Genomic DNA, 25,511 nt, shown 5'->3' with positions numbered 1-25,511 from the left:
GTTCTACACTACAGAATGCAGAGGATCAATTCGTTCGCCATTGGAGCAGAGTGAGAGGATTACAAGATGTGCTTGTGTCGTGCAGTTACTTACCCGGGCCTGGCCGCCGCGCGCGCTCCAGCCGTCGGTGCCGGCGAGGCTGCGGAAGTTGGCCCACTCGTCCATGTTGGCCTTGCCGAGCACCACGGCGCCGGCCCGCCGCAACCGACGCACCACGCCGGCGTCACGCCTCACCACGGAGCCGAGGAGGGCCAAGGAGCCCGCCGTGGTGTTGAGCGCGTCGCGGGTGGCGATGTTGTCCTTGAGGAGGACGGGGACGCCGTGCAGGGGCCCGAAGGCGGTCAGGCATTTGCCGGAGGACGAGGAGGAGCGGCGCTCTCGCTCGGCGTCGGCGCGCGCGGCTTGCCGGAGCGCGTCAGGGTTGACCTCGATGACGGCGCGGAGGAGCGGGTTGAGGCCGCGGACGCGGTCCAGGTAGAAGCGGACGAGGTCCACGGAGGTGAGGCTGCCGTTGTTGAAGCCGAGCTGGATGCTGGCCACGCTCGCCTCCTCGACCCGGAACCCATGAGCGCCCGCGGCGGCGAGGACGAGCACCAGGGCGGCCACCGCCAGCAGCCGCCGAGGCATGCTGGAGCCAACTCCGGCGTCCCAGATGTCAAGCCTAGCTATGTGCCGACTGACTGAACTGTGCTTGGCTCAACGCAAGCTGCTTACTCCATCTACTATGGCTTGGCTTATCGATGGAGAAGAACATAGAATAATAACTTTCCCAAGATAAAAAACGATTGTGTCGCTAGATGGGGGTGGGTGTCATGTGATGGACTCCAATTGGCAAATTATCCAAGCAAGCAAGCGCACATGCTGCAAACCGCCGCACATGTTTTGCCGATGTGTAATCCAAACGCAAAGTGGTCGACCAAACGGTATCGGCAAACACCGTAGCCTGATTCCTTCCAAGAGCATCTACAACCGGACTTCGCAAACCCGACTCTTAAATAATCATGGACGCGTCTGGACAATGATCGGTTGACTACTGCAGAAATGCTAGCTGTGACGGACACAAGAAGGCCATCAGTGATAGGCCAGGGGCGTCCGTCACGAGCCTCCTGCCACTCTTAGAGTGTTTGAAGTGGTTGGAGCACAGCCGTGACCGCCTATGCTTAAAGATAAAGCAGTGACGGGTGTGTTTCCGTGCCCGCCACTGAAAGTTTTGTCATACAAATTTCAAATTCTGCAGCCACGACAATGTTTTTGCTGCCATGATTGCGTTTCGCATGAAACTGAGATCATAAGTTATAGCATACGTTAACCACTAGCTAATTGTTATCAAGCAACAGTATTAGTACAACATAAACCAATAAACATATATATGTTCAACAACTCTTTAATGTTTACTCCTTACACGATACAATAAAATAAGTGCATACAAACATATATATTCAAGAAGGGAGTGCTACACATTCGTTGGCTGATTTTTTTAAAAGATCAGTGAGGTCACGAGCCGTCAGATTCATCGGATCTTGTTGTGGAATTATTTCTCCAATATAGGTTTTGTTGCAGAATGTTTTTGCAACAATTGCTTTGTTGCAAGAAAAAAGTTGCAACTGAGGTTTTGTTCCGATTTTGTTTGCAACCGAATTCTTGTTACATAATTTTTTTGCTGTAGATATTTTGGCGCAAAATATAGTCTCATTATAGACCATTGCAACATGGTATATGTTTTTGAAACATAGCCGGTGCTGCACAAATGCGTTCGATGATGGACGTGTGTCATGGACGGGAGGTGGCGGACGCAACCGCTCAGATGATAGTAAGCTTTTAAAGTGCTATACCTAGTCCTAGAAAGTAGTACATATATGTACGATATCACGATCACCATCGAAAGTGCGTACTATGATGATTGCTGGACATTGTACCGTAGATATATTTTGTTGCCACCCGGATGACCCTCCTCAAATTTGTTAAGAAAAAGTAAGAACGAGTTCCCAGCTTGCATCTCGAAATCTATGACAATGTCAATTCAATTTTCACCATGGAAATGTGTTCTTACCCCCTTGCTGATGATGCCATCCACACACGCATTTTGCTCACAAACCTAAAAAAAGTAACATGAGTATGGTGGACTACCTTGCCAAAATTATGATGCTGTCCGATGAGATCGCGTCTTCAGAAGCAGCGCTTGGCAGTGCCGAGATTGTCTCCCATGTTCTGGTAGGCCTCGACTATAACCCGGTCGTGTAGGCGCTTGCAGCTCGGGTGGAACCCGTGACTGTCCAGGAAATCTACAACCAGCTGATGAGTTTTGACGCTCACCTCAATTTGCTCCACGACCTGAACGTGCGACAGTCCTATGCTAATGCTGCTTCCCGTGGCTGCATGGCTGGCCGTGGGTGCGGCCACCAAGGGCGCATCCGCAACAGTGACAGGGGTGGGCGCACACGAGGATATCAAGGCGGCAATCAAAACTAGGGCAGCCACAACCAATATCCATCCTGGCACACGGTCTGGTGGGGGTGGCTACACCAACAATCATGTCCCTGCTAGATCTTCTTCCTCCACAAAAGTTCGGTGTCAACTTTGCAAGAAACCAGGTCATGAAGTGCTCGATTGCTGGCTTCGTTATGACGAGGATTATGTTCCTGAAGCTCGTCATGTAGCGGCCGCAATCAGGGAACAAGGTGGCAATGGAACCATATGGTACGCCGACTCTGGAGGTACCGACCATGTCATCAACGAGCTTGAGAAACTTGCCATGAGAGAGAAGTATTTCGGCACCGATCAAATTCACACCGCAAGTGGTGGAGGTATGGATATTTGTCATATTGGTCAAGCATGCACTAATTCCCCTACTTTAAAATGTGATCTTGTTCTAAAAGATGTCCTTCAAGTTCCATAAGCCAATAAAAACCTTGCATCTATGTCTCATCTTTCTATGGATAATAACGTCTTCTCTGAAACTCATCCTAAGTGTTTTTATAAAGGATCGGGCCACGAGGGAGCTCATTCGCCTTGGTAGATGCATTGGAGTCTTGTATCCCATAACGTTCGGAGCATTTAGTCGAAAGCATCGTTGTTTATGGTGTTTACTGAGTTTTGAACCCTGAACCTCTTGGTTGCAAGTTTATGCACCTAACGAGTTCACCCATCATTCCGATCTGATGGAGGGCGGCGGGCAATATATTTCGACACTCTCCCTCACGTCTAGCCTTATTTAGTCCTTAGACGTGGGATCGATGTAGGCCGTAGAATTGATTATTTTTAATACTGCGTTGGCAGGGTCAGCTCGGATACCATATTGAATTCATGCACCAGCAAATTAATCCAAAAGTCCAAACTATGCAAGGGGACTGGACATTACTCCAAGAGTTACTCATATGGTGACTAATATATTATGTTATACATGCACCTCTTTCTTTATTAGTTACTTGACACATCATATATTTTGGCTAGATACTTGTGATGTTACCATCTATGTTACTCTCACTATGAGTAGTCTAAGAAGTCGATCTCCATTATCCTATTAATCCCAATCATATGCCACATCATCACACATGTCATCTTATCAATTATTATTTCTTTCTTTCCTAATTGCATGCTCCACCCAACTAACATACTTAATGCGCAAGCAACCATGCATGCGTGGAAAAGTAGTATCTACTTCAATACACAAATGCATGAGAAATTGTTTACATTGTACAATAATGATGTGACATATTTATGCTTCATATATACAACCAATCTCACTGAAATATATTCCAATCAGTTCCCGTCCCAACACTCGGCGTATCATCAGTTCATATATATAGTGATAATGTTGATGTTTTTTCTTAGAGACACTGGTGCATTATTTTCGAAATGTGAACATTCAATTGCAAACAAATTGAGATGTAGAGTATGTAACTAGAGCACTCCAAAAAGTGAGCGGAAAGAACACTAACAAAAACTAGGTATCATATACTAGCATATCTGATGATACACTAAAAAGATGTGTTCGGTGGGAGTGGCCATGCCAGTGTTATATCACACTCACACCTAGTCATATTGCACGATCTCTCTCTCTCTCTCTCTCACTCCATGTATAAATGTCCAGAGTCCCGAACACACGATCATTCACAGACAGCAGCTCCAACAGAACAATGGATCAGCTCCTCGTGCTCCTCGCGCTTCTCTTGTGCGGCCTCCTCGCCGTCCTCCGGCGCGGCCGCGGCCGTGCTCCTCCTCCTCCACCCTCACTCGCCATGCACAAGATCACCGACCCTGCCGTCGCACACCGCGCGCTCGTCGAGAACGCCGACGCCTTCTCGAACCGCCCGCCCGCGCGCCTGCACGTGGCCCTGGCCGGCCGGCGCGGCGGCCAGCGGAGCGAGAACCTCAACTCCGTGGCGCACGGCCCGCACTGGCGCGCCCTCCGGTGCAACCTCACCGCCGAGACCCTCCACCCGTCGCGCCTCGGCGGCCTCGCGCCGCTGCAGCGGGAGGCCGTCCGGGGCCTCGTCGCCGCCCTGTCGTCCGCGCCCCGGGGAAGCCGGGAGGAGGTGGCGGAGGTGCACCAGCACCTCTACGGCGCCGTGTTCTCCGTCGTCGCGCGCCTGTGCTTCGGCGACGCCGTCGACGAGGCCCACGTGCGCGCCATGCGGCACGTCATACAGCGGTTCCAGATCGCCATTGGGCTGGTCAAGCCCTTCTCGGCCATGGGCTCCGTGATGGAGAAGCTCGTGGAGTGGAGGCGGCTGCGCAGGCTCTTCGCCATCGATGTCCGGCTCAAGGAGCTGTTCCTCCCTCCCATCGAGGCACGGCGGCGAGGTGCTCCGTCTCCATCTCGACCACGCGACGACGACGGCCGTCGTCCGTACGTCGACTCGCTGGTCGACCTCCGCATCCCTGACGAGGACGGTGGGCGGCGTGCTCTACGGGACGACGAGATGGTGCACCTAATCTCGGAGTTCCTCGGCGCCGGCACGGGGACGGCGGTGGCAACCCTCGAATGGGCCCTCGCCCACCTTGTCGACAAGCCGGAGGTGCAGGAGAAGCTCCGCGACGAGGTCGACGACGGCGAGGTATCCCGTGTAGGGACAGGCATGCCTTACCTGCATGCCGTCGTGCTGGAGGCGCTCCGCATGCACCCACCGTTGCCGGTCATCCCGCGCCACGTCCATGCCGATGCTGTCGAGGTGCTTGCCGGAGGAATGGCCGTGCCGCCGCCGGCCGGCGACATTTACGTGAATTTTTCTGCGGGGGACATTGGTAGGGACAGCAAGATATGGTCGGATCCGGACGAGTTCCGGCCAGAGCGGTTCCTTCCCGGCGGCGACGGGGAGGGAATCGGGCCTTTGCCGGGGCCCAAACAGATCAGGATGATGCCATTCGGCGTCGGGCATAGGTTCTGCCCTGGAGTGGGCATGGCCATGGTGAACATGAAGTGCTTCTTGGCAGTGCTGGTGCGCGAGTTCGAGTGGGCGCCGCCGACTGGCACCGGCACCGTGGATCTGACGGAGCTGGATTCATTCTTCAAGGTGATGAAGAAGCCGCTTTCCGCTCGTGTCACGCGACGCACCAAATCCATCTAAAGATCTTGTGAATATGTACGATATGTGTAGATAAAATAAAAAGATTGTGTTGGAATGGATGACGAGCTGCTCGGCTCGTTAAGCTTAACGAGCTGAAAACATTGTTCGGCTCTGTTTATTTGAAAATTGTTAAACTTGTGAGTGCTCGTTAACAGACTACGATATGCTACCACTTACAAGATAAAAGTGTATGTGTTTTTTATGAAGAAGATGGTGACTACACGAGGATCATGCGCTAGTTTCCTACCTTTATGGTTGGGTCGATTTGATTAAACATATCTGATTAATTTTTTGTCAAAAATATAAGAAAGTTTTATTATATTAATATATATAAAACAATCAAAAATTATAGATACGACGGAGACGTATCACCCAACGACCCCATCGGCAAGAGGTAGCCGCCACTCCTTCATACCCCTCCCTCCTTCCTCTTGCATTGCATCCTTTATCTCCAATTGCATTTTGAATTTGATTTCTATAGCTCTAAGGTTTATAGAATGATATGCTATTTCATTGGTTGATGCATGATGGATAATGATGTGCTATTGCTCTAGGGTTTATAAAATGATGGCTATTGCTCTAGGGATTATAGAATGATGTGCTATTTCAGAGTTTGAAGAAAAAATTGCTTTGCTTTAGTGGTTACTTCGTCGTGATAATATTGCTACTACCTCCGTCACGGTTAAGAAGGCAAGTTTTGAAATTCTCTGGAACCTAGGTGATTGTTCATTGGCTCGGGGATGGGGCTCAAAAATAGCATTCACACTACACATGCATATAAAAGTAGTACAACAAATTACTAATTAGCAGTTAAGACTAAATGCAATACACTCTAAACCTTGTCTATTCTGGAAATACACGTAAATTTAACCGTGCCTTCTAAACCGTGACGGAGGGAGTATGTATATAGTGAATTCCGGAGTCTGAAGAAAAAAAATGTCACCGGAGAAAATTTGGCATTTGAAGTATCATTTTGCGGGGAACACCTCCGACTATCCTATGTTTATCGAAATGTTGATTCATTTAGTTTTAGCACATTTCAGGCGCTTGATATGTACTATTTTTAGCAAAGGTTATGCCAAAATTTAGGCATAACTTTTGCTAGAAAGTAGGACATATCAATTGCCCATGATTTGCCGAAATGGGAATTACATGACATTCTGGCAAAACATAGGCCATTTTTTATATAATGGTAATTTACTGATTCTTAGGGTTGACTTTCCGTCTAACGGAGCTCCTTATGTGACTTCAGTCTGTTTTTGAAGAAAGAATCCCGACTGTTGTCGTGGGGTCGCTTTCTTTCCTCCTTGTCGCATTATATACCTTGGTATAATGCGCGAGAGAGGTAGAGGAAGCGACCAGCACCGACAGTCGAAATATCAAAGAGGGAGTGCGTACCATACCAGAGAGGAAGAATCCCAAGTGTTGTCGTGGGGGTCGATTCCTCCTTCTTTCCCGTGTGCTAGACATTTTGGTGCAATGTACTCGGAAACGAAGGGAGGAGCGACCATCACCGACGGTCAAATATATTAGAGAGGAAGTGCCCACCATATACACCACGTGAGATCAGAGTTTTCAAAGAAGACTCGACAGACCGAAAGTCAACCCATGTTGAATGGTGATCTGTGTGTTGAGTTCCTCGTAATTTCCATAGATTATTAATCTTTGAATTATGAACACATGAAATGTTTGATGACAATAGTATCTTTGAATTATGAGGTGACGGAGGTGCACAAGCACCTCTATGGTGTCGTGTTCTAGATCGTCGCGCGCATGTGCTTCGACAACACCGTCGACGAGGGCCACATGGGTGCCACGCATGACGTCATACAGAGGTTCCAGATCGCCATTGGGCTGGTCAAGCCATTCTCGGCCTTGGGCCCCATGATGGAGAAGCTTGTGGAGTGGAGGCGGCTGTGCATGCTCGTCGCCATCGATGTCCGGCTCAAGGAGTTGTTCCTCCCTCCCATCGAGGCACATCGGCGGGGTGTTCGGTATCCTCGACCATGCGACGACGACGGCCGTCGTCTATACATCGACTCGCTGGTCAACCTCGGCGTCCCTGACGAGGACGATGGGCGACGTGCTCTAAGGGACGACGAGATGGTGCACCTAATCTCGGAGTTCCTCGACGCCGGCACGGGGACGGTGGTGGCAAGCCTGGAATGGGCCCTTGCCCACCTTGTAGACAAGCAGGAGGATGCAGGAGAAGCTCCATGGCGAGGTCGAGGATGGTGAGGTATCCCGGGCAGGCGCAGGCATGCCTTACATGCATGCCGTCGTGCTGGAGACCCGCCGCATGCACCCACCGTTGCCGGTCATCCCTCGCGATGTCCATGCCGAAGCCGTCATTGGTCGGAAGAATGGCTCTGCCGCCATTGGTCGGTGACTTTTACATGAATTTTTCTACGGGTGACATAGGTTGGGACAGAAAGATATGGAAGGATCCGGACGAGTTCCGACCGGAGCGGTTCCTTCCATGCAGCGACGGCGAGGGAGTCAGCCCTTTGCCAGGCCCAAGTAGATCAAGATGATGCCATTTGGTGCGGGTCATAGGTTCTTTCATGGCATGGGCATGGCGATGATGAACATGAAGTGCTTGTTGGCCACCCTCATGCGCGAGTTCGAGTGGGCGCCGCCGACTATCGCCGTCGCCTTGACCTCATGGAGGTGGATTCATTCTTCAAGGCGATGAAGAAGCCACTTTGTACACGTGTCATGCGACGGACCAAATCCATCTAAAGATCTCATGAATTTGTACGATATTCTAGAATAAGGAAGTTATGAAAATCCTATCAACGCCTGTTAAAGGGTGGCAAACGAACCCCTTTTGATGGCAATTTTAGTTTGAGACGAGATCAAACGGTGGCATTCTTAAACGAAAAATGCCCTCTCCGACAACGGAAGTTATTAAAAACAAATTCCCGGTACTTACTGTGCAAACAATACGGTATTATACACACAATGAAGTTGATAAATCACTAGAAACTCCATGGTAACTTTTGATCCCGGGATAAAAGTTTGTTGAAAAACATACACAGATAACTTGTGTGTAAATAACATGGTAACATACATATAACGGAGCTGATAACTTACTCAATCCAAACAAGGTAACTTTTTGACCAGAGAAAAACGCTGTTAAAAAATACTTCCCAATAAATCATGTGTAAACAACATGATAATACATGCACATGAGAGTTGATAACTCATACACAAATATCGTCATAATTATTTGACCGAGGGAATGAAAATTGTTGAAAAACATACCTCGATAACTTTTCTGCAACATGGTAATAGACACAACAAAGCTGATAACTCACTGCAAACACCATAATCACATTTTGACCTCAGGATAAAAGTTTGTGAAAAGCATACCAGATAACTCCTGTGTAAATGATATGGTAACTTATCTATGACAAACATGCTAATTTACATAGCCCAAATGTGGTAACTGTTTGATCCAAAAAAGTCCTCACAACATATCAACATGGTTTTTAGTTTTGAAGATTTTATCAAGACGGATTTTTTAGTAAAGATGTTTTTTCAATCGAAACAACGATTTGAGTTAAAAATTCCTTAAATACGTATTTTTGGTAGTTATAAAATTTCTTTATTTATGGACACTCATAGCGTCCACATGTATGGTCAGAGTCCACACGTTTATAACACCCAGATTGTGTCACGTCACCGCATGCATGTCAGGGTTTTAAATTGCCAACTATTATCACCTATAGCTGCCGCTATTGTTGTTTCTGCAGTGTACACCTATTTTGTTTTCTTCACAATCTTGCCGCTATAGCCTCAAATAGCCCAGCTATAGGCCCAAATAGCTCAATGAAAAAGCCACGCGCTAAATCCAATAGCCTACAATTTAAAACCTTGATGCATGCATATGAGAATCTTTTTGGATTTCTAGTTTTTAAAAATGTTTTATCACTTAAATGAAAAATTCGATTGAAGATCCGTTTTCATCATTAAATCCATCGCGACGAGATATTCGAAACTAGATCTCATATTAATATGTTTCGACGATATTTTTTGGTTAAAAGTTGACATGTCTATTGCACATGAATTGCCGTGGTTTTTACACTGAAGTTACCATGATATGCTTTAGCTATTTTTTCTTTTACATTTAAAGATAAATTTTAACATATTATAAAACAGAGAATTACGAAACTAGACTTGCCATGAACCATAAACTAAAATTGTCATGGTGAATTACTTTATTTTATTACAGTACACACGCAAGCACTCATACATACGCGCATACACTCACATGATGAATTACTTAAATTTACCATGATACATGCACTTATATTTGCCATGGTTCATACAAAAAATAATCTCATGGTCAAAGTACTGGAATTATCATGGTTAAAATACTAAAATTGCCATGATCTATAAATTAAATTTTCCATGATGAATTACTAAAAATTATCATGATCCATGCATTAAATTTGCCGTGGTTAATTACTTAAATTTGCCATGGTCAATTAATATTTTTTTCTTAAAAAGTAGTTGAAAATATAATGGTAGCTTTAAATCAATAAATCTTGAAGAAAAATAGATAGAACATGTCATGACAACTTTAGTGTAAACACTATAGGAACTATAGTGTAAACGTCATGGTAACTTTTGGTCAATTTTTTTTTTCATCGAAACATATCAACGTGGGTTCTAGTTTTAAAGTTCTCGTCAAGACGAATTTAATGGTGAAAATGGATTTTTAATTGGATTTTTAGTTAGAAGATAAAATATTTTTAAACCGAAAACCAAAAAGATTTCCGTTGATGTTATTTGTTTTGACGTGGCAAAGTGAATGGTAATGGATGCGTTTCGGCCATGTTCCTTCGTGCCATACCTGTGGGTGTTAATATTTTCTTTATTTATTTTTTTGATAAATTTCAATCATCCTTACTTTTTGAACTAAGTTTTTTATGAATATATTAAACTATATTTCAATAAACTGAAATATGTGAAAAAACTACAAAATGTGAAACGTTATGACCATTCCATAGGGACGTTCTTCTAGAAGAATTAGATATGGGGTGTTGCCGATTCTGTTGGTCAAACGAAACTTGTGCTGACCAACTGCCCTTTGTATTATCCACCGTTGCTTGCTTGCATATATATATATATATCATTTGCCAATTGGAGTCCATCGCACGATACAAAGGGAGCAGTACTGAAATCCAAGGACGTACACAGATCGATTAGTTGAGTGAGCAGCATTGACTTCACATTTCGACGCGCTCCAGGATGCCTCGGCCGCTCCTGGCAGTCGCCGTCGCCGCCCTCGTGCTCGCCGGTGCCCATGGCTTCCGGATCGAGGAGGCGAGTTTGGACAGCATCCAGCTCGGCTTCAACAACGGGAGCCTCACCTCCGTGGAGCTCGTCCGGTTCTACCTGGACCGGATCCGCCGCCTCAACCCGCTGCTGCACGCCGTGATCGAGGTCAACCCGGACGCGCTCCGGCAAGCCGCGTGCGCCGACTCCGAGCGCTCCTCCGGCCGTCGAGCCACCGGTGTGCTGCACGGCGTGCCAGTTCTGCTCAAGGATAACATCGCCACGCGTGACGCGCTCAACACCACGGCTGGGTCGTTCGCGCTGCTCGGCTCCGTGGTGAGGCGGGACGCCGGGGTGGTGCGCCGGCTGCGGCGCGCCGGCGCCGTCGTGCTCGGCAAGGCGAACATGGACGAGTGGGCTAACTTCCGCAGCTTCTCCGGCGGCGGCTGGAGCGCCCGCGGCGGCAAGGGCAGGGTAACTAAGCACGCCTGAGACTGCTTTTCATTTCCGTGACTTGATCCTTCTAGACTTAGAACCGATTCAAATTCTTTCACCCGGGTAGAACCCCTATGTGCTGTCGGCGACGCCGTGTGGGTCGAGCACGGGGTCGGCGATCGCCGCGGCGGCGAGCATGGCGGCGGTGACGTTGGGGACGGAGACGGACGGCTCCATACTATGCCCGGCGTCGCTGAACTCGGTGGTGGGGATCAAGCCCACGGTGGGGTTGACCAGCCGGGCTGGCATCGTCCCAATCACACCACGCCAAGACACTGTTGGGTAAGTGATTAAGATGTTTCAACAATATAATTGAATTGAAATATTCATGTGGCTTGTATTAGAACGTTGTGATTCCTAATTCGTATTCCACAGGCTTCATCGTTGCCCATAAAGGCCATAATATATATCGTTGCTCTTTTATTCGTGCAATCATTGTCATATCTCTTTATTTTGATTTCCCCCGCATATTCATTTTGTTCTTATTGATCATCTTAAAGAAATGTATGTGTTGTTATATTCACAAGCAAAACCTAAGCACTAAAATTTCTTTTTGATAAAGGTCATGATTTGTTAGCTTTAGATCTTTATTGTTGTACATACAAACATTCTTTTATTCCATTTTATGATAGGTGGCTCACAGCCTCACAACATGGCCACGTAGAACACATGGCGGTTGTGTGCATTGATTTCTCAAAGAAATTTACGCCATGTTAAACAATGGATATTTGACATTTTAATCAACAACAGGCCGATTTGTCGCACGGTGGCTGATGCGGTCCACGTGCTGGACGCCATTGTCGGCTATGACGCAGTTGACGCTCCAGCCACGATGGCAGCTTCAAAATACATTCCTCGTGGTGGATACATGCAGTTTTTGAAGAAAGATGGGCTTAGAGGGAAGAGGATAGGTGTTCCTAATGGCTTCTTCAACTTCCTAAATGGGACTGTGCAACAGATGGTCTACGAGCAACATCTCAACACAATCAGGTACTTCTCATGTCTGGGTTCACAAGGCTTATTTGATTTGTGTTGAGTCACATCTTTTAAAGTTTGTTAGATTTTATCGAGAAAAATGGCATATTTAAAATAAGAAATCAAAGCAACTAGATCTACCAAGAAGTAGTCTTTCAAGAAATCATTGATTGTAATTTATCTATACAAATTTGGTCAAACTTATACTAGTGTAATTTATGACTTGACAAATGAGCCTTAGAGCATCTCCAACACCCGCGCAAAAAGGCGCGCGCGCGTTAAAAAACGGCAGTTTACCGCGCGCGGGACAGAAATGCGCGCTCGAGCGGCGGCGGGAAAACCGCGCGCGCGAGAACCGCTAGCGCGCGCGTGAAAAGGCGGCAGCCCGCGCGCCATTTTTGCGGCGCCGCGTCCCGCGCGCGCTGCATTATAACGCGGCTGTTGGAGCCCGCGTCTATCCCCACGCTAAACCAGCCGAAGCGCGCGCGACAAACGCCTTTTTTGGACGCGACGCGTAGCGCGGCTGTTGGAGATGCTCTTATAACCCCATATGGATAGAGTACGTAGTGGTCTAGACCGTCTTATATTTTTTTTACAGAGAGAGTACTTACTAGCTAATTTCATTATTTTTATTTTTACGATAGAAGTGAAATACGTGGGCCTCTTCATCTTGAGAGGAACAATGCCCCTACTTATGGCATCAAAAAATTTGCCATCTATGGTGTCATATCGCATCAACCTGTATTATTATTTTTTTTTGCAGGAAACAAGGAGCAATCTTGATTGAGAACCTTGACATAGAGAATTTAAGTGTCCTATTGGATTTTGTGAACAATGGCCAAATGGTTGCATTACCAGCTGAGTTCAAGTTAAGCCTCAACTCCTATCTGTACAACTTATTACATTCCCCAGTTCGGTCGCTTGCAGACATCATAGCTTTCAACAATGCACATCCTGTTGAGGTCAGTTTGATTTAGAGTCCATTTTTTCATGTATTTGTTTCTCATGCATAGTGATATCTACTCGTATTTTCCTTTTAGTTACGTTTTTAGCTCTTTTTGGAAAACATGTGCAACTTCAATTTTGAGAACTGCATGCGGTATAGGAAAAGATGAAGGAAATTGGTCAAGCCGTATTCCTGGTGGCTGAGAACACGACCGGCATCGGTGCCTCGGAGCGAGCGGCGATCAGTCAGTTAAACAAGTTGTCCGCCAACGGGTTGAAGAAGCTGATGAGGGAGCACGAGCTAGACGCCATAGTGACACCTAATAACGCAGCATCCTCAGTCTTTGCCATCGACGGCATGCCGGCCATCACTGTCCCGGCCGGTTACGGCAGGCAGGGGGTGCCCTTTGGTCTCTGCTTCGGCGGGTTGAGAGGGTATGAGCCGCGGCTGATTGAGATGGCGTATGCCTTCGAGCAAGTTACTATGGTCAGAAAGACGCCCACGTTTTTGCCGTAGAACTGACACTGCGGAAAGGTGGTGTTGGGACTTGTTTATTTTTGTTTCATGGTATTTATGCACGTCTATGATGATGTAACCAAATTTTGCAAACTAGTAGTTAGCATTTAAGCATAAACATTACAGTTAGGTGCACCGCTTTCACCTTTGTCTTGCTTTTTGCCTTCATAAAAAAGATACTTCAGCGTCAATTTTCATAGGATTCCCGTCGCACATCAAGCATCTTTTCAAACGATGACAAAAACTGACTGCATCGGACATAGTACTCGTGGAGCATGTGCAGCTGGTCATACTTTACTCATTTATAAAGCAACGAGCACTAGCCAGGACAACAAGTGTGCACAAGTATCACAGTACTAAGTGCAATTATCATGAGTGCAACTGTGCACTTCTGTTCAGCACGAAAACAAAGTTGACCGCATCAATCCATTGTAAGTTTGAAATAGTCATCGTGTGCCTTCACTTCCTTCATAATGCGCAAAAATAATGGTTTTGGCATGCGAAAACGACGGCAAAACCATGGATCATCTGAGAAAGTTGGGTTCGAAACAAAGTAGTCCTTATGCAGTAGTCGTGCTCAGGATACCCTATACCGATTGATCAACCTTCAGCCTTCGATTCAACCCTTGAAGTCGAGAATATGCTCCACTTGCCGGAGCATTTACTCTTGCATGTTCATGAGCATGATCATATCTACTTTTTTTGTTTGGATCCGATGAATCGAAGAAATCATCTTGAATCATTTGATCAAGCTCCATCGGTCTATACTTATGGTCCGATGAAGCACCGATATTCATTATTTTCCCTAAAAAAATCACGAAAAATATAAGTCGAACATTGTGTCGAACACATAGATGCCAAGGGAGAGCTCGAGAGTTGCTGGACGTACCGCGGTGGTGTCCAGACCAGCGACGATGTCCCCGAAGATTAAGACGAGAGACAAGAGTGTTGTGTCGATGCTGGCGGCGCAGACGCTTGGAAGAATACAGAGCGCGTGTAGCGGCGGCGCAGCAAGACGGATTGTGTGAAGGAGGAAGAAGAAATGAGAGAGTAGTTGAATTCGATAGATCGAGTGGGGTGAATTTGGCGCAAGTTACAGTGGGGTCATGGTATCGGGTCCGACGAGGCGGACACACCCGAACGTCCCATATCCGCATCATATTTGGGCTTAATATGAGGGATGCCGGCCAGCTCAAGCGTTTGAGTCCCGTTTAAGGTGTCTGACTGAATCAACTTTTTATTACCGATCAGTGACCGGGTGCTTGTCCGGAGGTCATACCGTAGATGGTATGGACAAATTCACTGTTTTGACCTTTTTGAAATGTTAAGCCGGATCTGACCCCGATGGAGAAAAAAAATCGGATCTGTACCTTTTAGTACCGCCAGACCCTTTTGATGGTAGGGTATGATTGACAACCTACCGCGAAGGTCTTTGGCGATATGAAAATGGCCTACCGTCAAAGGGTCTAGCGGTAGCATCTGTAACCCTACCGCCAAGGTGGTCTATGATAGGCATGCGCGCGCATTGTATCTACAACTTAGAATTCTTTTTACTATATGCTTGCAACCCTACCGCTAGGGACCTCGGCGGTAGGTTGTTATACCCTACCATCAAGGGGTCCGGCGATAGCAAAAGGGTTAGATCCGATTTTTTTCCATCAAGGTCAGATCCGGCTTAACATTAAAAAAAAAACCAAAAGAGTGAATTTTGCCTCTTGTTATAACGTTGCTAAGAAAACATGAGGACTTGCGGTCTCAATTTCCATAGGATTCCTATATAGTACGTGTGGAGCATATTTGCAGGCGAAGATAATGCAGCAGCTGAAAAAGTGAGAAGTGCGAAAATGCGATGGATCCATCATACTCTTGGAGCGCGTGTAGTTGATCATACTTTAGTACTACTTGTGGAGCATATTTGCAGCCGATTATGCAGCCAGCTGAAAAGTGCCAAAATGGGATGGGATGGATCCATCATACTCGCTGGAGCGCGTGCAGCTGGTCATACTTTACTCATTTAAAGCATCGATCACTATGTCCATGCCACGAACCACACCACCGATACCGTCTAGCTCAGCTCAGCTCAGCTAAGCAAGCATGTCTTGGCTGCGAATGCAAGCTGTCGCCGCCGTCCTAGCTCTGCCTTCATCTATGATATGTAACCAATTTTTGCAAACTACTCTCTCCGTACCTAAATATAAGTCTTTTAAGATATTTTACTAGATGTCTACATACAAAGCAAAATGAATGGATCTATACTCTAAAGTATGTCTATATATACATCCGTATGTAGTTTATTAGTTGAACATCTAAAAAGACTTATATTTAGAAACGAAGGGAGTAGTAAACATAAACATTACAGTTGGGTGCACCGCTTTCACCTTTGTCTTGCCTTCTGCCTTCATCAAAAAGATACTTCGGCGTCAATTTTCATAGGATTCCCGTCGCACATCGAGCATCTTTTCAAACGATGACAAAAACTGACTGCATCGGACATAGTACTCGTGGAGCATGTGCAGCTGGTCATACTTTACTCATTTAAAGCAACGAGCACTAGCCAGGCCAGCAAGTGATCACAGTACCAAATGCAATTATCCTGAGAGCAACTGTGCATCATCTTTGGGCCCAATATGAGAGATGTCGGTTAGCTTGGGCGTTTGAGTCCTGTTTAAGATGTCTGACTGAATCAACTTTTTATTATCGATCAGTGACCCGGCCTCTGTCCGGAGGTCATACCGTAGATGGTATGGCCAAATTCAATGTTTTGATCTTTTTTTGAATGTTAAGTTGGATGTGCCCCGATGGAAGAAAAATTCGGATCTGTCCCTTTTACTACTGTCAGACCATTTGACGGTAGGGTATGACAACCTACCGTCAAGGTCTCTGGCGGTAGGAAAATGACCTACCGTCAAAGGTTCTAGCGGTAGCATGTGTAACCCTACCGACAAGGTGGCCTACGGTAGGCATACACGCGCATTGTATCTATAACTTAGAATTCTTTTTACGATAGGTTTGCAACCATACCGTCAGGGACCTCGGCGGTAGGTTGTTATATCCGCCAAGGGGTCCGGCGATAGCAAAATGGTTAGATCCGAATTTTGTTTTCCATCGAGGTCAGATTCGGCTTAACATTCAAAAAAGGTCAGACCGGTGAATTTTGACTGATGCTATAACGTTGCTAAAAAAAGTCAGAACGGTGAATTTGCAGACGAAGATAATGCAGCAGCTGGAAAAGTGAAAAGTGCCAAAATGCGATGGATCCATTATACGTCAGACTGAATTAATTTTTTATGACCGATTAGTGTCCGAATGGTCTGTCCGAACATTTGAAACGGGTTTGAAAGGTCATGCCGTAGATGCTATAACGTTGCTAAAAAACATGGAGACTCCCGGTCCCAATTTTCATAGGATTCCTATATATAGTACTGCTTGTGGAGCATATTTGCAGCCGATTATGTAGCCAGCTGAAAAGTGCCAAAATGGGATGGATCCATCATACTCGTGGAGCGCGTGCAGCTGGTCATACTTTACTCGTTTAAAGCATCGATCACTATGTCCATGCCACTAACCACACCACCGATACGGTCTAGCTCAGCTCAGCTCAGCTAAGCATGGCTTGGCTGCGACTGCAAGCTGTCGCCGCCGTCCTAGCTGTGCTCGCCGCCGCCGGCGTCGCGCACAGCTTCGAGTACCACGAGGCCACCCTGGACGCCATCCAGCTCGGCTTCCGCAACGGCAGCCTCTCCTCGGCCGCGCTCGTCCGGTTCTACCTGGACCAGATCGACCGCCTCAACCCGCTGCTGCACGCCGTCATCGAGGTCAACCCGGACGCGCTCCGGCAGGCCAACCGCGCCGACGCCGAGCGCCGCCGCCGCACGGCCACCGGCACGCTGCATGGGGTCCCCGTCCTGCTCAAGGACAACATCGCCACCCACGACGCGCTCAACACCACGGCCGGCTCCTTGGCGCTCCTCGGCTCCGTGGTGAAGCGCGACGCCGGCGTGGTGGCCAGGCTGCGGCGCGCCGGCGCCGTGGTGCTCGGAAAGGCCAGCCTCTCCGAGTGGGCCAACTTCCGCATCGTAAAAGATGGGTGGAGCGCCCGCGGCGGCCAAGCACGGAATCCATACGTGCTCTCGGCCAGCCCGTGCGGGTCCAGTGCAGGGTCCGGCGTGGCCGCGGCGGCCAACTTGGCCGCCGTTACGCTGGGCACGGAGACCGACGGCTCCATACTCTGCCCGTCGTCTTTCAACTCCGTGGTCGGGATCAAGCCCACCCTCGGGCTCACCAGCCGCGCCGGCGTTGTCCCCATAAGCCCTAGACAAGACACCGTCGGGTACATCACTGAGCTTTGAAATTTTTAGTCAGCATAAAAAATCTTGGACCTCACTGATTCAGTATAAAATTTCAATTAAGTTTAGTCAGATTAAATTTAGTTTGGATTTAACTTGAATCCGACCGTGGATTTCGGGATTATGAAAAAATCGTTGCAAATTTGAAATGTTCAGCATGCTATATATTTGCAATGTTGCAGACCGATGTGTCGGACAGTGTCGGATGCAGTCCACGTGCTGGACGCCATCGTCGGCTACGACAAGCTCGATGCGGCGGCCACTCGAGCCGCCTCCAAGTTCATCCCTCGCGGCGGATATCTGCAGTTCCTGAAGAAGGATGGGCTGAGAGGGAAGAGGATCGGCGTCCCCAATGAATTATTTCAAGGATTTGGAGAGAAGCAGACGAGTGTGTACAAACAGCACCTCGCAACAATGAGGTTATCATAGTTCGGATTTCCCTGACTAGTGTGTGAATTATACATGGCAATGGATTGATTATGAATTTCGTTGTAGGAAACACGGAGCCGTGGTGATCGAGAACCTTGACATCGGCATCGGTAGTGAAGATATTGTCACCGATGAGTGGACTGCAATGCTAACAGAGTTCAAGTTGAGCATAAACGAGTACTTGGCGGACTTGTCCTACTCCCCCGTCCATTCTCTTGCAGACATCATAGCTTTCAACAAAGCACATCCTATAGAGGCAAGCATGCAAAAACAAAACTTGTTCTAGCTTTCATCTCTTTCAGTCTCGTTATATAGATTCAAACATTGTAGAATCATGGTTGCAGGAGAGGCTAAAAGATTTCGGGCAAACAATCCTTATCTTAGCCCAAGATACAAATGGCATTGGTCGTGTTGAGAGAGCTCGGATCCGCTGGCTGAAGGAGCTCTCAGCGAAGGGGCTGGAGAAGCTGATGAAGGAATACCAACTCGACGCGATCGTCGCGCCCGAGCACTATGCTTCCCACCATCTCGCCATTGGCGGCCACCCCGGCATCGTTGTGCCGGCTGGGTACAACGAGAAGGGTGTGCCTTTTGGGATATGCTTTGGTGGGCTGCAGGGATACGAGCCGAGGCTGATCGAGATGGCATATGCTTTCGAGCAGGCTACCAAAGTGAGAGGGCCACCCATGTTCAAGCCTTAGCTTGGTTGCATAACTTTCTTGAGTAGTCATAATGTGACGCACCATTGCCCAAAAAAGTATCCACTTGCACTGTTTTCTCTTAGTGTAAAAGAATAATTCTGAAATGTTACTTCTTGAGCCAACAAGGATTGTATGCAAGTGCTACTCTGAATAAATCGACAATGTGGTTCTAAAGGTGGAGAATTTCTTTCTTATGTATTTCTCGATGTTCTTTTATATGTGGTTGTTGATACATATGTTAGTTGTGAAACTAAACTTCCATAATCAAGTACTGTTGCAGTACCACTTTGAAATGCTACGGCGGGCTATATGGACATCCACCACATGGTTGATTGATACTACCAAAGTGATGATAAGGTCGACCATGTTCAGTCCTCAGCTATCCAGGAGGCACAATCTAAGAGAATTACATATAACTTAATGAGTAGCGACAATGTAACACTCTACGCCCCAAAGAGTTTCACTTGCATTTCTTTCGGCAATATCCCGAAATCAAGTGTATTGCCACGAAACCCCCTCATCAATTGGAGACACTTCAATAAAGATTTTACATTTTTCTGGTATATGTCATTGACCATATAAGAGTTTCACTTGCATTTCTTTCGGCAATATCCCGAAATCAAGTGTATTGCCACGAAATCCTCTCACCAATTGGAGACACTTCAATAAAGATTTTACATTTTTCTGGTATATGTCATTGACCATATAAGAGTTTCACTTGCATTTCTTTCGGCAATATCCCGAAATCAAGTGTATTGCCACGAAATCCTCTCACCAATTGGAGACACTTCAATAAAGATTTTACATTTTTCTGGTATATGTCATTGACCATATAAGAGTTTCACTTGCATTTCTTTCGGCAATATCCCGAAATCAAGTGTATTGCCACGAAATCCCCTCACCAATTGGAGACACTTCAATAAAGATTTTACATTTTTCTGGTATATGTCATTGACCATAAAAGGCATATAATTAGACTTACATAAGCGGGTTGACTTACATGACCCTGAAATGGATATAAATCCTCTATTGTAATCATTATAATTCCTCTATTTAACTTAATCCGATACATAAGACCGTTCATTACCCCAAAACCACTCATCAAGTACGATTTCATCATCTTAACATATGAAGCCACACTGTTTCTTAGAATTCATGTATATGAGGGGAAGAATAATAAAAATGAGAAGCAACACAAACAATACATAACAAAATGTAGTATTGAACCCCACCTTCTCGCAACCGAGCATGAACACATGAGTAGCCGAACTAGAGCAAGAAGCACTCGTGGGCCTGAAGAAGAAAGAAATCATGTCACCTAGATAAACCACCGAATAGGTCGCAATGCATTTTCAAATATGTTGTTTGATGGTGCTACGGCCCAGGGGTGCCGTGGGACACTGAAGATCATCCCATCATAGAACTCCCATGCTATTATACAACCCCGGTTTCCAGAGTGGCCTTTGGGCCCTCTAGAAGGAAAGAGACGACATCCTTGCCATGCAAGACAAGGACGCTGGAATTTATGGACTCGTGTCAGCCGCCTTAGATACCGGCTAGGACTCTTGTAAACCCTAGCCCGGACACCCTTTATAGGATAAGACATGGGTAGTTGATAGGCACTCAATTTTCACCCTTATGTATGCCTACAATCAATACGATCTTGCATTTACTCATTGTACCCCCATCCAGTCACTACAATAAGAGAAGGAGTAGGGTTTTACCTCCAACGCGAGGGACTGAACCTGTGTAAATCGATCTCATGTTTTCCCTATGGATTTTTTACCTAGCCACGATACCCTACTGAAGGGTCTGTTGGGATCGACATTGAGAGTGGCATGTGAGGCACGGGTCATTCTTGCCTAAACCGACATCCAGATGAGATCTTCCAACAACTTCCACGTCTACGCCACATGTAAGATCTTCAGTTTTGGTTCAATAACTTTTGTTGCTAACTCGGTGGGCCTCCTTGAGCGTATCGAGACCTTCCCAGCATGCTAAATTTTCTTTTTTGATAGCTTGGAGTTCGTCGTCGACTTACGTGGTGAGCCCGATCTCCATTGCCCGGTTCTCTGTCGGGGAAATAAGGACGGAGCGGTCTTCTACAACCCACCCGCTAGCCACTTCAAGATCAACGTGGAATCGATCGACAACTTCCTCGAGGAGCATGAAGAGACCGGGGGCGATTGATACATCTCCAACATATCTACTTTTCTAAACACTTCCGTTACTGTTTTGGGCTCTAATTTATATGATTCGAATTAAACTAATTGGAACCGACGTTGTTTCCACTAAGACTATCATGGTGTTATTTTTTGTGCAGAAAAAAAATTGCTTGGAATTGAACCGTGGACACCGCATGGCAGCGATTCTAGCCATATATTCCCATATATTCCCCATAAATCACAAAAAATGTTGAAGCTATTTGCGATACAGAAACGCCGCCACGTCCAGTTTTTTCCATGGAAATAAGATCCGGGATCCATTTGTCTCTAGAGAGGAGGATTCATCGCCATCGTCATCAGCAACCATTCTTTATCAACAATTTCATGATGCTCACATCCATGTGTAAGTAATTCTTCTATAGTCATATGGAGGTATAGATGAGATTAGTTATGTAATCGAAGTCGGATTTATTACGGCTTGATGCTTAGCATCAACTATGTTTTGAGATTGATCTTGCTATGACTTTGCTATGCTTAATATTTGTCATTAGGAACCGAGTGTCATGATTTCAGGTATGAAATCTCTATGTTTTCATGAGAATATTTGTGTTCTTGATCTTATATGCAAGTTGTATGCACTTGTTACGTTTCTGAACTCTAGACCCCAAAATGACAACAATTGGGATATCGAAGGGGATGAATTTAACTTGAGGATTCCATGTATTCATCGTACGTTGATGTTTTGTTCATGTTCTTTATTAGAATGAGCATGTCAATTACCTATAGTTTCCATTCGGACACACTACCACGAGAGGTCAGGACAAAAAAAGTTATGCAACTTCTTGTCGCAAGCATGTATCCCTATATATGAAATGAATGCTACATATGATCGATGTGGAGGTAGCTTGTTGTCGCTCTAGGTGTCTGAGTTTCTTTGGTTCCTGGTTGTATACACACCTAATATTGAATTGCTTCTTTAATTAATTTAGAAAATTAACAAAATTGAGAAGTTTTGTTAGAATAAACTTGACTTTCTTTTGCACTAGTATATATTTTTTCATGAATAAAAATCCAATTGTGACCAAATTAACATTTTTTTGCTATTATAGGTCACTATTCACACTATGTTGGCTGTTTTTTTTAAAAAAGAAGTCAACTTTTTTTTTCCTTTGATGGAATTTTTTTAAAGGTACAATGGAATGTCAAGTTTATTTAAAAATAATTTTGAATTTTTTAGACTTTTTATTTACTCCATCTGTATTTAAATAATTGTAGTTGAAGAAAACTAGATTAGTTTTTTTCAACTACAATTATTTAGATAGAGAAAGTAGTTACTGATTCTTCTCTTCATATAGGGTGTATATGCAAGCATAGACCAAATGTTCCTGTTCACTACTGTCGTGCTTTCGTATGACCTTGCAAACTTGTCACGGCTACCATTAATTTATCACTATTGTTGTCATATTACTGTGTTATTTATAAATTGTTGCATGCAAGTTATTTTTCTACGTGTGATTGAATTGACAATTAATTTTTAAAGCTTATGAATATTTTTTGGCACTTTTTACGTTGCGAGTTTGTATTTTGAAAACGAGCTCTGTGTTGCTCGAGCACCATTGGCATTTTTCGGTGTCTGAGTTTCTACCTCTTTTTCTACATAGGATTCCCACTTGTAATGCATCTGTTTTAGATAATGCAGCATCTGAAAAGTACTCCGGGCATCCAGGAAAAGAAATGAGAGTGGAATATAGTAGACAAACTCACATGGGGCGTCTGATAAAAGGCTAAAGGCGACCGTCATGAAAATACACAAACAAGCAGACACAGAACAACGAGCAGACAAGCCACGTGGACCCCGCAACGAGCAGATATGATCAGACGCAGCTGAATGTGTACAAACAGCACCTCACCACAATGAGGTACTGACCATTTACATTTCACTGTTGATTTTTGATATAAGGCTTTATTACTTAAAAAGTTTAAGCATTACACCTGACGTCTGCATAACTAAGATGCACACAACCATAGTTCAACAGTATGATAACAGAAAAAAGCAACAGACATAATAGGATCATGTAGACCTAAATCATCGTTGCCTATGAAGGCCCAATCCGAAGATCACGCTGCCATCCATGTGGAATAATAACATCCCCCGCCACCTTCTCGAGTCGTCCACAAGCCACCATAAAAATGATGACAGGCAGCTGCTAGTGTAAATTCTTTACAACCATGAACTGATTCTTGATATTTTCCAAAGGAAACTTGGAGCCGTGGTGGTCGAGGACCTGGACGTCGCTGCCAATTTGACGGCCCTATTGGTTGAGATTGGTGCAGGCAGAGTTCAAGCTAAGCATAAACGCGTATTTGTCAGACTTGGTCCATTCCCCGGTCCATTCGCTTGCGGACATCATAGCATTCAACAACAAGCACCCTGTAGAGGTAAGTGCACAAAAAACCCAACTGAATCCATATTTCATCTCTTCGGTTCTTGTTATTTGTACAAACGATAGAGATCCAGGTCAGGTCCCAAAATAAATTTCTCAAAGTTTTTATAGATCAGTGATCATGAGGCAATATAACTCTTAAAAAACGGTAGAATCAACACTGCCACTCTTAGTTTACTCTCTTACAAAATTTGTTTAGATGTTGGTGCAGGAGAGGATGAAAGATTTCGGGCAGCCTGACCTTATCGCGGCTCAAATTAAAACACAAAAGGCATTGGCCCCGTGGAGAGAGACGTAATCTGTCGGCTGAAGGAGCTGAACGCGGATGGACTGAAGAAGCTGATGAAGGAGCACCAGCTGGATGCGATCCTGGCGCCCAACTACGACGCTTCCAGCCTTCTCGCCATTGGTGGCGCCCCTGGCATCGTTGTGCCGGCGAGGTATGACGAGCAGGGGGTCCCCTTTGGCATATGCTTCGGCGGGCTGCAGGGGTACGAGCCGAGGTTGATCTAGATGGCGTATGCATTCGAGCAGGCTACCAAAGTGAGGATGCCGCCCATGTTCAATCCCTAACTAAATAGTATAACTTGTTGAGTAGAGCAGTGGCAATTTAACACTACGTCTCAAAAATGCTTCACTTACACATTTGTCTCTTCATGTAAAACAATAAACCTGTCAATGAAGTAGCAGCGTGGTACTAAATGAAGGTGCAGACACTGCATTCAGTAAGCTTTTCTTCATACTACATCCATGTAGAAAAGTTTACAAATTTCGATACATTATTAATGGTGGAGATGCAGTATATTTTACACGAACAAATAACTCAATACATTATACAAGTTTCATTAAAGCTGGTATTTAAGGAGGTGTTTGGTTCAGGAATTTGTATCGGGACCTGATAACGGCAGGAAATGATTAAGTTACTTTTTGTTCGTTTCACGTTAGCCATACAGATCCCGTGTAGTCACATAACCCTTCTATTCAAATCTTTTTACACCCATCTCTCTCCTGTTTCCCCTGGAGTTGGATTCATCGCAGCCCATATCTCTCACTCGCGACTCCATCTCCTTGGGCCTCGAGATGTACCATGGCAATGGCGTTGGCGATTTTAAATCTTCGATGAATGCTGCCTCCAGAGGCCGCCAAGGGGGTAATAGGGGAGGTTACCGAAACCAGAGAGGCGGGGGCGACAACAGCGGCCCTCGCGGCGGCTACTCCGGTGGTGGCGGCGGCTATCCCGATGGTGGCGGCGGCTATTACGGAGGTGGCAACGCTGTCCATCAAGGCTACTCCGGTGGTAGAGGCGGCTACCACAACAGTGGTGGAAGCGGTGGCTATCCACAACATAATGGTGGTGGTGGCCACCTGTCAGGGTGGACACGGTTCGGGCCGGTCCGGTCCCGGTCCGAGCCGGCGTTTGGACCGGCCGCCGGCGGTCCGGTCCGGGCCGGACCGAGCAGGCTGGCGGTCCTCTTTTCAGGGACCGCACTGGCGAGGCAAAAGCCCGGGCCGCACCGGCGGACCGGCCAACAGCTCACCGGCGGCGAGGTGGTGACCATGGCATCGGCTATCGAGGGCTGTAGGTCGTAATCGGAAGCGGAGACAGAGGGAATAGGTGCGGGCACTCATGTAGAGCTCGAG

At 46.2% G+C, this 25,511-nt stretch overlaps 3 protein-coding genes and 2 pseudogenes across 3 annotated transcripts; 4 read left to right on the top strand and 1 right to left on the bottom strand.

Annotated features, from left to right (window-relative positions):
* Positions 1 to 3: 3 nt before the first annotated feature.
* On the bottom strand, positions 4 to 764 carry LOC123424857 (probable amidase At4g34880). Its single transcript, XM_045108554.1, has one exon. It carries the CDS (start codon positions 625 to 627, stop codon positions 4 to 6), a length of 624 nt encoding a protein of 207 aa, XP_044964489.1. The 5' UTR covers positions 628 to 764.
* Positions 765 to 4,124: 3,360 nt separating this feature from the next.
* Positions 4,125 to 5,769, top strand: LOC123424363 (cytochrome P450 89A2-like). Its single transcript, XM_045107967.1, has one exon. The coding sequence runs from the start codon at positions 4,137 to 4,139 to the stop codon at positions 5,565 to 5,567; it is 1,431 nt and encodes a 476-aa protein (XP_044963902.1). The 5' UTR covers positions 4,125 to 4,136; the 3' UTR covers positions 5,568 to 5,769.
* A 1,571-nt stretch (positions 5,770 to 7,340) lies between these two features.
* On the top strand, positions 7,341 to 8,309 carry LOC123424856 (annotated as a pseudogene).
* A 2,488-nt stretch (positions 8,310 to 10,797) lies between these two features.
* LOC123424855 lies at positions 10,798 to 19,435 on the top strand. Its single transcript, XM_045108552.1, has 10 exons — positions 10,798 to 11,327; positions 11,416 to 11,630; positions 12,099 to 12,338; positions 13,087 to 13,285; positions 13,429 to 13,781; positions 17,085 to 17,094; positions 17,373 to 18,115; positions 18,314 to 18,550; positions 18,627 to 18,816; positions 18,905 to 19,435. Exons 1-10 carry the CDS (start codon positions 10,827 to 10,829, stop codon positions 19,259 to 19,261), a joined length of 3,045 nt encoding a protein of 1,014 aa, XP_044964487.1. The 5' UTR covers positions 10,798 to 10,826; the 3' UTR covers positions 19,262 to 19,435.
* A 2,417-nt stretch (positions 19,436 to 21,852) lies between these two features.
* LOC123424854 lies at positions 21,853 to 24,443 on the top strand (annotated as a pseudogene).
* The last annotated feature ends 1,068 nt before the right edge of the window (positions 24,444 to 25,511 follow it).

Source organism: Hordeum vulgare, chromosome 2H, assembly GCF_904849725.1.
Source record: "Hordeum vulgare subsp. vulgare chromosome 2H, MorexV3_pseudomolecules_assembly, whole genome shotgun sequence".
In the NCBI taxonomy this organism is placed as follows: Eukaryota; Viridiplantae; Streptophyta; class Magnoliopsida; order Poales; family Poaceae; genus Hordeum; species Hordeum vulgare.
The sequence above is the reverse complement of the archived record's forward strand: the minus strand, read 5'-3'. Positions and strand labels throughout refer to the sequence as shown.

Excerpts from the sequence above, each read along its gene's own strand:
- LOC123424857 (XM_045108554.1), bottom strand. The coding sequence starts at position 627 with ATGCCTCGGCGGCTGCTGGCGGTGGCCGCCCTGGTGCTCGTCCTCGCC.
- LOC123424363 (XM_045107967.1), top strand. The coding sequence starts at position 4,137 with ATGGATCAGCTCCTCGTGCTCCTCGCGCTTCTCTTGTGCGGCCTCCTC.
- LOC123424855 (XM_045108552.1), top strand. The coding sequence starts at position 10,827 with ATGCCTCGGCCGCTCCTGGCAGTCGCCGTCGCCGCCCTCGTGCTCGCC. Across the intron at positions 11,328-11,415 it reads CCCGCGGCGGCAAGGGCAGG|AACCCCTATGTGCTGTCGGC; the intron begins GTAACTAAGCAC and ends TCACCCGGGTAG. Across the intron at positions 13,286-13,428 it reads ACAATGCACATCCTGTTGAG|GAAAAGATGAAGGAAATTGG; the intron begins GTCAGTTTGATT and ends CATGCGGTATAG.